Here is a 13641-nt window from a genome sequence, read left to right as displayed (position 1 = left end):
CATGCAATGCAAATGAGTGTTGCTCTTATCTCATCTTCTGACTAAAATTGAATGAATATGGTTAAAAAATTCTTAATCATCCAATGCAAGATTTTTTTCTTCTTCATGCTTGAAAACTACAACTTGTATTTTTTCAATCATATTATCCCATATTTCATAAACTTTGTGAAGCATGGGCTCATCCTTATCAACTTCTCTCAACATTTCTCAAATAGGTTGCGTAAATTGAAGGAAGTATACCACTCTGTCCCAAAACTCATCATCAATAATGAATTTTCTAATTTCTTGAGTTTTGACATCATCATCAGCACGATAGAATGTCTAATTCTCATCATTCACCATACTAACCAAAGCATTCTTCACTTTTTTAATCCTCTTTACCATCATAATGATAGACGCAAAACATGTTTCAACAACCTTCAAACAATTTCAGGTCAGAATGCCTATTAAATATAATATTAGCATGATGGTGGTTAACAACAAAATTTTTAATTCTTTTGACATTTCTTTCTAAATCTTCAATCAATGAACATAAAACATATGCTGGTGAATTTTCTTCTTTTTGGGGGTTGCAGATGCTCTTGAAAGCCAGATTTAAGCTGTGTGCTACACAAGGAGTCCAAAAAATATGAGGGTACTCACTCTCCAAACTCAATGCTGTACTTTTACAAACTGGAGCGTTGTCTGTAATGATTTGTACTACTTTCTGATCACCAACTTCTTTTATGACTTCTGTAAACAACCCCTTCAAATACTCCACATTTTTATATTCCCGAGATGCATCAACTGCTTTCAAGAATACTGGGTCACTAAGCGAAGAAGTAATGAAATTGATTAGTGGACGCCTTTGATTATCTGTCTACCCATCAGAAACAATAGAAACTCAATTTTGCTTTCATAAATATTTTTTAATCTCTAGCAACCTCTTCACATTTGCCCTCTCTTCTGCAAGAAGTGTGATTCATAGTTTTTTCTGAGCTTGGAGGTACATAGTCACTCAAATTACAATTTGCCAAAGAAGTTACTAAATCCTTTCAATAAGGATTTCTAGCTGCATTAAATGAAAGTGAACTAGAATAAAAATATCTTCATACTTTTCTCTCCATCTCCTCCGTTCCGTATGTATTGAATGATGCTTGTATCGTTCATGTTCCTCTACCTCCTACATTGACTTTTTTTTAGCATCTTCTTGGTGGCTTCCAAATGACACACTAATTGCACAAGAATTACTCATTGTAATTCTCTTTTCATATTCTTCTTGTATTTTCTTGTATTGTCTCACCAACTTTTCTGCATCTTGAAATGTCATGTCCTGATATCTTCAATAAATGAGCCTTAACTCTTGTGTAAGACCCAACAAAATCTCTTTCACAGAGCTTGCATCAAAATCTTTTATTTCCACCACCTCCAGTTTTTGCAAGCTTATCTACATGTATCTATAGTGGCCTCGCATCATCACTCACACTACAATTATCAGCAACACTAGCAGCAGAACTTACATGTGGGGATGAGGATGACGCAAGTCATTTTTGTCCTGAAAACACAAAAAAATAGTCAAAACCCATTCTAATATCAAAAAATGAATCATATATCCTCATTAAAAGACATGCATTTTTAAAATATTTTCATAGTATGATCGAATGAGAGAAATTTGAAGAAAACAATACCCTAATATCTCACAAATCATATTAGGTCAACTGTTACTTCTTAGACTGGGTTTTTCAAAAGGGGATGGGGTGGTTTGTCATTCATGAGTGTATTCTTATATGATGACACCCTTGACTGCATATACATGTTTTATATGCATATTTATATATCCAAGAGCATTTACATAATATCTTCGTTGGGTAACATGGATAAACTCTGTTCTCCACGTGATTGTATCACTCTTTTGACTTCATAGTCTCCTTCCATGAGAGAGTGATGATGGCACAATTGCAGTTCCTGTTTTGAGCCACATCTGCATGCTTGAGTCACATTGTTTGAAAATCTTATGATCATTTCAACTTCTGATATATGTTGAAGCCCAATAAACTATTTCCCTCTTTCCAGTCAAAGGAAAACTTGATTCATGCTCGACTTGCATAAAAATGGAAATTCTGTATTATCTATTATCTGTTTCAGACAAAAACAAATTAAATATTTTATTATTTGATTCAACAAAACTTTTTCATTATTGATAATTGATGACTTTGATATATTAGCTTCTCTAGGTTGGTAAGATATAGATATGAGATACGTTTTGATCTCTTTCATGAATGCTGCTTAATGTTCTTATTTTTTTTTCTTTTGCTTTTTCAGCTAGCCGACTCTTCCACATTGAAGAGAAAGATAGCAGAGGGAGTTGACATCATGGTTGTGAGGGAACTTCCTGGAGGTGTATTCTAAGTGATTGAGAGTGAGAGAGAGACCGACCGAGAGTGATGGAGAGCTCGTGAGAGAGAGAGAGAGAGTGAGTGAGAATGGGAGAGAGAGATGTACCTGATAAGTGAGGAGCGGTCGGAATGAGTCAGAGACCGTCGACGTCGACGAAGGCGTCAGAGGCGACGTTGGCGTCGGCTTCATGAGGGAGGCTGGGGAGGAGGATTAGGGCAAAATACTTTTGCCCTAATCCTCCTCTCAAGCAATAAAACATTGGGCGTTTTTTTCCAGTCTTAAATTTGGATAAAAATGACCCTGGGTGCATTGACCGCACCTAGGGTTCGTTGACCGCACCGGGTGCTGCACACACACTTGTGTCGCGTCGACGCGAGTGCGTCACGCGGTTGGCCGAATCTCTTAGACTTAGATGATCAAGTATTCGTACATATATTTCAACACTATTCACTTTACAAAATGAGTGAAGTGTTTTGGAATTCTCTAGAGATTCTGAGTGCCGAAGACAATAAACAACACCTGCGGAACATCTTACTAAGTGCACTTTCCCTTTTTAGTTTAAGTTTTCTTATTTTCTTTAAATATCTTAGTTGTCAAAGGCACAACCCTACTGCCTGGGCGACCAGGTCTGGGTGGTGGGGCCCTATATTGCCGCCTAGTTTTTTTTTTGTTTTTTTGAAGTTTTTTTTGAAGACATATCATTTGTTTTCTTCTTCGAGGAGAAGAAGAAGAAAGAGAAGACAATATACATGTTTCTTATTATGTTTTTTATGTTTTTTTTTTGGGGTACCACCTAGGCCTTTTTAGGGGCTCACCGCCTAGGCTCCGCCTAGCGCCTATGAAAACTAAGTTAAATATATTTGTTTTCTTTTTATTTCTTAAATCAAGCACTTGTTGAAAAGCACGAGACAATCTTGGTAAGATCATACAAGGTCGAGTAATTGACCAATTGCTCTACATTGAATCCGTGATCTAGTTGCTTCCGATGGGTATACATTGTTAATAAATTTTTAACAGGTTGTTAGACCTAAATCTTGATTTTTAGGATGTCAACTCCAAAACTAAGGAACTGTCACATGATTTATCAGATTTCGATCCAATCCCTTCAGATTCTCTTCAGAATCGAAAATGCTTCCTTTCCTAAGCCAAACATTTGGAACTTTCATACCTTAATCCTAAAACTTGAACACAAAAATCCAGAATAGTAGTTGTGCTCATCTGCTTGCAGTGCCATTGATTATATCCATACCAGGCGTTGTCTATTATGTCAATGGCACCTAGTACCTAACAATAGAGCTATGTTTAATTGACATAATTTACTTCTTTAAGTTGTTTGTGGCTGATGATCATCTCCTGCTCTTTGTGATACATTTTATAATGACATCAATTATGAGAATGCTTCCTCCAGTTACTACAATATAATTCAAGAATTTCTGCTTTTTTTTTAAATTCTTTTACTTTGAAATTGCATATTTACTTCTGGCTTTCTATGTTAGATTGCTCAAGCAACATCAAAGCAGATGTCCAAGCGTGATCCATTGAGGCCCTATATGGATGTTGTTGATGATATGTTGCATCGGATGGTACTTTTATCACCTGTCTCTAAAATTTCTCCATAATAACTTAGACCTTTTCAGGCTGAAGTTTTCTCTTAACTACAAATTTTTTTCCGTATTGCTTTCAGTTTAGAGAAGATCCATGTTTCAAACCAACAGGAGGCAGATTAGGGGAAAATGACATGGACTATGATGCAGATGAAAAGTCAATGGCTACACTTAGAAGACAACTTAGAATAGCTCGTGAGGAATACTATCGATATAGAAGGTATTTTTTCATGCAAAATGGGATTTCTACTTATTTTCTGAATTTCTGTAAGTGCCCTAGCTTCATGGGTCTTATTTGTGATAACAAGTCATGTTTCATACTTTTTTAAAGGAAATACACCATGTTTTTGCAATTTGTTTGAAACAGCCAAATAGGTGAAGGATTATGCACTTGTTAATTTACCAACATTTGGAAAATGTAATGTTTTCCCAGGTACTTAAGGGTATCCTATTTATGGTGACACTTTGTATATTGTCATATATTGGCTGCAATCGACGGTTTAGTAATAACTATACTGTATGATAATGACTGCTCTGAATGCATAAGACAGCGTTAGAAACATTTCCAATAAGTTATGCTATTCAGAATGCCTTAAAATGTTTATAAAAAGCAGAACACTTATGTTTGAGGCTTTTATCATTTTGGGGGGTTGAGAGAATAGTTGTTTCCACGAACCAGCCTCAGCCTTCTGAGGCTTTTGCAGGGCAGCTGGTAGATGCATGCCATTGAGCAAAATATGGTGTAGGACTTTTGGACATGGATTTATAAGACATGTCAGAGGACGGCTAATGTCTTTGGCTATGGTGCTGGAACACACTATTTTACCCTCCGTACCCATGTCAACATGCGTCGACACCGGGACATGACATTTTACCTTCCGTACATACAAGTTTGTATTCAACTTATAATTTATAATTATATTTTCAGTATATAATATATATTTTAGACAGCATATATATTTAGATTATATTCAGTTTATTTTGAACTTATTTTGTATTGATTTGATATATATATATAGCCATATCCTCGTACCCACATTTTTTGGAATTGCTATGTCGTACCCTCTTGATCCATACCCAGGTGACATAGGAGTGCATGGATGGATTGTAAAGTTTTCGCTGGATTTCATGGATAGCACCAGATCTTAGGTAATCAATGGAAAGTCCTTTAGGTTTTTTATGGAATTTTTTATGAATCATCAAGCTTTGCCTACCAGCTAATGTGTTATCAGTAAGATATTAATGGAAGATTTTGAGCATGAGCTAGTTCATGGATTTCATGATAGCCTACATGGGTGTGTGGGGGTGGGGGGGGGGGGTGTTGCGAATGTGGAGCATGTTAAGGATAGAAAACGTGAGGTTATTCTGGCCATAATAGGAATTCTGGTCATAACAGGAACCCAACTGAGGGTATTTTAGCCATATTGCTGGACCAGTTTTAGTCCAACTCACCGTCTTGTGAAACAATCCTGATCTAAAACAATATCTGTATTGTTTTCTATATAAACATACCTAGGGACATCCTCTCATGCGTTTAGAAATAGAGGAATGTCCCATAGGATTCATTCATCTTCTCTCTCTCTCTCACTATATTCAGACATGAAACTCTGCCAAAACTTGTTAAAATACATGTATATCATATATGTGGTTACCATATATATACATATATATTATTTCCTTCTGTCCTTTGTAATGCCCACTAAGTGAAATTTGGTCTTTTTCTTTCCATGTAAAATACACATCTATCAGGGTTATTTTTTAGTTTCTTTTTCTTTTTCTTTTTCTTTTTATTATTTCATTAAATAATGTAAAGGGGTCCTCATTAGAGCCATTTGGGGGCTCCCAACGACTCTATGGGAGCCCCTTGGGTCCCATTTTGTGTATAAATATGGGTGCTTTGCCCAATCTCAAAACAATGCTTTTTCAAGCATTTTATCAATAAACACATTATTATTTTTAAGCTCTCTTCTCCTTTGTGTGTGTGTATGGTGTTTGCCCTTTGTGGCATATTACATCTTGTCCATTAGAGACAACTTGCTTATGTGTTTTATGCTTTCTTGTAGTCACTTTGTGATATTGTTCTTGGCACTTGTACTTAATTACATGGTATCAGAGCCCCTAGGTGTTTGATCCCTCTTGGGAATCTTTTTATTTTTATTTTTGAAGTATGTTCCTAGATTCACTCTTGTGCTTCAACTCTTTTGCAATGGCGGACAAAAATACAAAGATTGACTTCTCATTCAAATTGAATTGGACCAACTATAGAACGTGGGTGGCCGCTATGAAGAACAATCTCAAGGACAAGAAACTTTGGGGGTATGTATGTGTTACCATTTCGGAACCTCAACTAAAGCTCACTAAGAATGAAGGAAATAAAGAAAAAGCCTTGAATGAGAAAGAAAAAGCCAAAGTCATTCAAGAATACCATTTTAAAGTTCAAGATTGGGAAAGTGAGCATGCCAAACTATTGGCATGGTTTATAAACAATGTTAATTTAGAAATTTGTGCTAATCTAACCAAATTTAAGAAGGCAAATGAAGCATAGTTCTTCATGAAAGGTATGTATAATAAAAGGAACTTTGCTATACATTTCTTTTTACAATAAAAAGTAAGAGGAACCAAGCAAAGTGATATTAGTATTAAAGACTATTATAGTCATTATCTCCTCTATGGGATGAGCTTGCTTTCTTTGAACCACAATGGGAAGAAAGTGTTATTACCATGAGGCAAGAGCAAATGGAGAGAGAAAGATTTTTTTTTCATTCATTCATGGGCTTCTACCCGAATTTGAACAACTAAGATGGACTTCTAATCCTCTTAGTGAAGTTTCTGCTGATCTATGCCAACAAGAAACTCGCTTGGCTCCATTGATGAGGTCCATACGGTATCTAAATCGAGAAATAGCACAAGGATATATAAACCCCCTCATTTTTAGAAAAATAACAATGGTGAAGAAAAAAATTTATTTGTTAATAAATTGGGACATCTTAGACCCGATTGCCCTAAGCTTAAAAAGGTGGCTTTCGTTGGAGATAGTCCAATCTATTCAAGTGAAGAATCAAGAAGAGATGAAGACATAAAGGTGTAATGAGATATTGCGGAAATATAAAAAGTGCATACAAGCACTTACAACAATGAATAAAAGAGACAATATCACAAATCCACTAAGAGACAATACATGCACAAGCCTTTAAGAAGGCAACAATATAAAAAGCCTCTTATTGAAAAGAGAGAGCTCTCAAGATTGAAAAATATACAAGGGGATCACCCCTATTTATACAAAAGGGGAAGGAGAGAAAGAGAGGCAAAATGCCTCAAAAGGAGAGCCCAAAAGGGGGCTCCCATGGAGTCGTTGGGAGCCCCCAACGGTCACATTTGTGACCGTTGGGGGCTCCAACGACTCTATGGTTGGAGCCCCTTTTGGCCTTTAAAAAATACAAAAAAATAAATGAAAAATAAGAAAAGAAAAATACATTTTAACAAAAAACTGAAAATAGTTGTTTTCTAAAACAACTGTGTGAATTTACAAAAATACCCCTATCGGGTATTGATGCAATATTATATATATATATATATATATATATATATATATATATATATATATATATATATATATATATATATATATAAGAGATACATTTTAACACCCCCCCTCAAACTTTACGGGGAAATGACAGAAAGTTTGCAAGAAGGAACATGAAGCGAGGAGCCGGAAGAGCTTTAGTAAAGAAGTCCGCCAACTGATATTCTGAAGTGACATACGGTAGGGTAATTGTTCCTCGTAAGAATTCGTCACGAACATAGTGGCAATCCATTTCGATATGTTTTGTACGCTCATGGAATGTATGATTGCTCGCAATATAGATGACACTCTTGTTGTCGCAACATAATTTTGAGGCTTCAGTAATATCAACCCCCATGTCTTTAAGCAGACTGCGAAGCCATACAAGTTTCATTGTCGTGGTTGCCATAGCCCGATACTCAGCTTCTGTGGATGACAGTGAAATTTTTTGCTGCTTCTTGCATCGCCAGACAATCAAAGAGTCCCCCTAAAAAGACACAAAAACCAGTAGTTGAGACTCGATCATTGGGATTACCTCCTTAATATGCATCAGTATAAGCAAGAAGATTCAAGAAAGAAGAGGAGGATAGAAATAGCCCTCTATTGATGGTATTCCGAATGTAGCGGATGATTCGGAGAACAACACTCATATGCACAGTTGTAGGAGCATGTTGAAATTGGCTATCTGAGTGAACCGCATGGGTGATATCTGGTCTAGTGATGGTTAAATAGGTAAGAGATCCAATGAGTTGTCTGTAAGGTGTGGGATCTTCCATAAGAACCTCATCCTCCAACCGTAATTTGGCATTAATAACCTCGGGAGTCTCTACTTTCTTGTCATCAGAAATCTCAGACTTAGAACAAATATCTGCAGCAAGCTTCATCTGTGACAAAATATATCATCGAGAAGAATATGCAACTTCAATTCCAAGAAAATATCTAAGAAAACCTAAATCAGACATATCAAAATTATTTTTTAACATATTTTTAACATCAATAATACTATTTTGATCATTCTCAGTAATAATCATATCATCAACATAAAGCAACAATATTATGATACTAGTACCTGCATTTTTAACAAAAAGAGCAGTCTCAGTATAACAAGAGTGAAATCCTAACTTTACCATGATATCACTGAAACAATCATATCAAGCCTTAGGAGCTTGTTTGAGGCCATATAATGCCTTCAAAAGCCGAAGTGTTTGACCTTGCTTAACATTAATTTCGGGTGGCGGATCCATGTAAACTTCTTCACTTAAACTGCCATTTAAAAATGCATTTTTTACGTCAAGTTGATAAATAGGCCATTTTTTGGTTGATGCAACAACTATTAAGGTTCTGACACTGGTCATTCGGGCTACGGGAGCAAATGTTTCTTCATAATCAACGCCATATTCTTGGGAGTATCCCTTAGCGACTAATCTAGCTTTATATCGTTCCAAAGAGCCATCACTTTTAGTTTTAACTTTGAAGATCCAGCGACACCTAATAGGTTTTTTGTGTGAGGGCAAATTAACTATTTTCCAAGTATTAGCCTTTTTTAATGCATTTAGTTCAACTTGCATTGCTTCAACCCAATGTGGTATAGATTTAGCTTGATTATAGTGAGCGGGTTCAAAATAAAAATGTAAGGTTATTAAACACGCCCGATAGTTGGGGGTTAAGGAATCATAGGATACAAACCTATTTGGCGGTATTGATACTCTAGAAGAATGTCTAACTTGTGGTTCCTCAGTAGATTCAGAAATTTGAGAGTATTTTTCAAGGGCACTAATAGGATTTTCTTCATTTCTTCTTGAGTAAACATTTATATTTGTATCACTATCATTTGAGGATGTTATATCAAGATGGGACACTTCACGTGTATCTTCTATGTTTTCAAGAAAATCTTCTTGTATGTCATCAATAAGATCATATAAGAATATATAATCAATTTCATTTGTTTCTTCTATTTTATCAAAACCGTTCTCTTCTTCTAGAAATGTTACATCTTTTGAAACATATAGTTTATCATTTTTAAAATCATAACATCTATACCTTTTTTGATTTTCACCATATCCTAGAAGAACACATTCAATTGCTTTTGGAGACAACTTATCCCTTTTATGTAATAAGATAAAACATTTGCAACCAAAAATACGAAGACGATTGAAATCAGGTGAAAATTTGAAGAGCTTTTCATAGGGAGAAGCATTTTTTAATTTGGAAGAAGGCATTCTATTGATTAGATAAGTTGAGGTTAGAACGGTTTCGGCCCAAAACTTCTTTGGAATATTCCTAGAGACAAGTAATGTTCTAGCGATTTCTATAATGTGCCTATGTTTCATTTCCGCTAGGCCATTTTGTTGAGGAGTCCTAGGACATGACTTTTGATGACAAATTCCATTTTGGGTTAAATAATTTTGAAATTCGTGGGATAAGTATTCACCACCGGAATCAGATCTTAAAATAAATGTCATTTTGGAATTGATTTTGAATCTTTTTATGAAAATCTTTAAAGGAAGTAAATACTTCTGATTTATGACTAAGAAAATAAATCCAAACATACCGAGTAAAGTCATCAATAAAAGTAACATAATATGAATAACCCCCTTTAGACATAACCGGAGAAGGCCCCCAAACATCCGAATGCACCAATTCAAAAGGTCTTCATGAGAGAAAAGTTCTAGTTGGAAATGGAATAGACTTCATTTTTCCAAGAATGCAATCTTTGGAATTAATTTATTTTTCCTTACAAAATTTGTTTCCAAAAGAAAAGAGATACATTTTGGAATAACTTGGATGACCAAGTCTTTTATGCCAAGTTTTCATGTTTTTTTTTGGACATAAGAACAAAAATAATTTGTAGGGAGATCAAGATGATCCATATAATAGAGGTCTCCCTTTCTATGGTCTTGCCTAATCCGCTTCCCGGACCGGAGATCCTGCACAAAGCAACCATTAGATGAGAAAGATATTTCACATTCATGGTCGGTAATTTGAGAGACCGAAAAAATGTTTAAATTTAGTTTGGGAACAACTCTTACTTTTGGAACACAAAATTTTTTAGAATCTTTAAAAGAGCCAATACTTGAAAATTTTAAAAAAGTTCCATCGGCCGTAGAGACACAAGAGTCCTTTGAATTGGTGCAAACATCAATAAGTGCATTTTCATGGGGGGTCATATGAAAAGAGGCTCCGGAGTCAAGGATCCAAGAATATGTACCAGGTGAAGATGACGAAGCAATAGCCGCACCCGATGTGGAGGAAGAAACTTTTAGAATTTGTTGGAGAGCCATAGATATTTGTCCAAGAGTTTCTTTGATGTCATTGTTCTTGCCTTCATCATCTTTGGTGGTAGTTTCTTCAAGAGAGGCCACCTTAGGCTTGAAAGTTCCATTAAGCTTTGGACAAGCGGGTTTAATGTGACTCGGCTCATAACAATGATAACAAACAATCATTTTTCTTCCTCCATTGTAGTTTCCTTGTTTCTCAAAATGAGGAGGTTTATGGGTTCTAACATTGTTACCCGGTTTTGATATGACAAGTACTTCATCAACATGTTTACTCATGCCAAGTCTTGTCTTCTCTTGAGTGATTTCGGCAATAGCATCCTCAATAGGAGGAAAAATAGATCTATGGAGAAGTGAGAATCTCACTTGCTCAAATTCGGGACGTAGCCCAAAAATGAATTGAAACAATCGTTCTTGTTCCATTTGTTTTTGTCTTAAATCAATATCTTCCATAGAAACCCATTTTGGCTCCAAGAGAGCCAATTCATCCCATAGTGGGTTTAGGGCACTATAATAGTCTTGAATGCTAGAATCACCTTGTTTGGTGGTTCTAATCTTTTTTTGCAAGAAATATGCTCTTGCAAGATCCTTTTGGGTATACATACCCTTCATAAAGGACCAAGCCTCATTGGCTCTACGAAATTTAGCTATATTAGCACATACCTTAAGCTCAACATTGTTCATAAACCACGCAAGGATTTTTGCGTGATTGCTTTCTCAATCTTCCACTTCTTTTTGATGATTTTCAATGGCCTTGAGGCGAGCATCTCCTTCAAGAGCCTTTTCTTGACCTTCTTCGTCCTTTGTGAGCATAAGCTTAGGTTCCGGAACGGTGCCCATGACAAAACCCCAATGTTTTTTTCCTTTGAGATTATTTTCCATTGTCGATGCCCACATCATATAATTCTTTCCATTGAGCTTGAAGGATAGGTCAATCTTTGCCTCCATGATGTTGCCAAGAAGTGAGAAGAGATTCACCAAATATGAAATACACGAACCACACCTTTCCTTTAAGAATCGAGTGGCTCTGATACCATCTAATGAGATATTGCGGAAATATAAAAAGTGCATACAAGCACTTACAACAATGAATAAAGAGACAATATCACAAATCCACTAAGAGACAATACAAGCACAAGCCTTTAAGAAGGCAACAATATAAAAAGCCTCTTATTGAAAAGAGAGAGAGCTCTCAAGAATGAAAAATATACAAGGGGATCACCCCTATTTATACAAAAGGGGGAGGAGAGAAAGAGAGGCAAAATGCCTCAAAAGGAGAGCCCAAAAGGGGGCTCCCATGGAGTCGTTGGGAGCCTCCAACAGTCACATTTGTGACCGTTGGGGGCTCCAACGACTCTATGGTTGGAGCCCCTTTTGGCCTTTAAAAAATACAAAAAAATAAATGAAAAAATAAGAAAAGAAAAATACATTTTAACAAAAAACTGAAAATAGTTGTTTTCTAAAACAACTATGTGATTTTACAAAAATACCCCTATCGGGTATTGATGCAATATTATATTATATATATATATATATAAGAGATACATTTTAACAAAAGGATACCATTGTGAAACTTATGAAAACTCTCCAACAATTTATGAGAAATAATTCCTCCATACCTTTCACTTTCGGTGTCAGAGTCTCATCAACTCCCGGTATGTCCTCTTAGATCCTTGATTCGGGTGCCTCCTTTCATATGACCTCAAATGCATCTATTTTATCCAAGCCTTAATTATTTTAAATCATTTATTTCCACGACTGATGGAATTTAAAGGAACGGAAAACCTTAAAAAGATTTTGAGCAAAAACAAAGCATTTTATGTTCAAAAAATTAAAGCTATTCCAAAACCTAACTTAAATCTTTTCTCTGTTTCTCAAATAACCGATTTTGAATGTAGTGCCTCTTTTTCACCTGCCAATTGCTATGTGCAGGATCTCCAGTCCAAGAAGCGGATTGGGCAAGGTCATAGAAGAGGAGACCTATATTATGTGGATTTTTTGTTATTGTCATCCAAATCATTTTGTAATCATGTCCAGTCCAAAGATATTGTCACTTGGCAAAAAATGCTCAATTATCCTAGTTGCTCTAAGTTATATCTTTTTCCTTAGAAAAATTCTGTAGTGAAAAAGAATTTACATGCAATGATTGTATTATTCGAAAAATGCATTCTCTTCCTTATCAACATAGCAAATTTATTTCTAAGAGACCATTTGAATTAGTGCATTCAGATGTTTGGAGACAGACACCTGTTATGTCTAAAGTAAGATATTCACAATATGTAGTTTTTATCGATGATTTCACTCGATACACTTGAGTTTATTTTATTAAAAACAAATCCAATGTTTTTTTTATTTTTAAAAAATTTCATATCCTTATTCAAAATCAATTTCAAAATAATATAGCAATTTTTAGATCTGATTTCGGAGGAGAATATGTGTCAAATGAATTTCAAAACAACCTTAAACAAAATGACATTATTCATCAAAGATCTTGTCCAAGGACTCCTCAACAAAATGACCTTGTCGAAAGAAAATACAGGCATCTTATCGAAACAACAAGAACTCTTCTTATTTCTAAAAATGTTCTAAAAAACTGTTGTTCTGAAGCTGCACTTTCTGCAATTTATCTTATAAATAGGATGTCATCCTCATCTTTAAAAAATATTTCTTCCTTTATAAAATTGTTCAAAATATCTTCGAATTTTAAAAGATTAACAATTTTTTGTTGTAAATGCTTTGTCATTTTTTAAGGACTAAATAAACTTTCACCAAAAGCTCTTGAATGTGCTATTAGTGGCTATGGTCAAAATGAAAAAGGATGCAT

General features: G+C 35.3%; 1 protein-coding gene across 3 annotated transcripts in view; it reads left to right on the top strand.

Moving 5' to 3' along the window:
- LOC149841250 (uncharacterized) overlaps positions 1–13641 on the top strand; it is a 72053-nt gene that overhangs the window by 27952 nt on the left and 30460 nt on the right. For all 3 annotated transcript variants that reach the window (XM_090003713.1, XM_090003714.1, XM_090003715.1), the window contains 2 exons: positions 3873–3959; positions 4061–4200. In XM_090003713.1, coding sequence (XP_089859839.1) covers positions 3873–3959; positions 4061–4200 — 227 coding nt within the window. The remainder of the gene's footprint in view (positions 1–3872; positions 3960–4060; positions 4201–13641) is intronic.

Source organism: Nuphar pumila, chromosome 4, assembly GCF_984573655.1.
Source record: "Nuphar pumila chromosome 4, dmNupPumi1.hap1.1, whole genome shotgun sequence".
In the NCBI taxonomy this organism is placed as follows: domain Eukaryota; kingdom Viridiplantae; phylum Streptophyta; class Magnoliopsida; order Nymphaeales; family Nymphaeaceae; genus Nuphar; species Nuphar pumila.
Note: the sequence above shows the minus strand (reverse complement) of the source record. Positions and strands in the feature narration are given on the sequence as shown.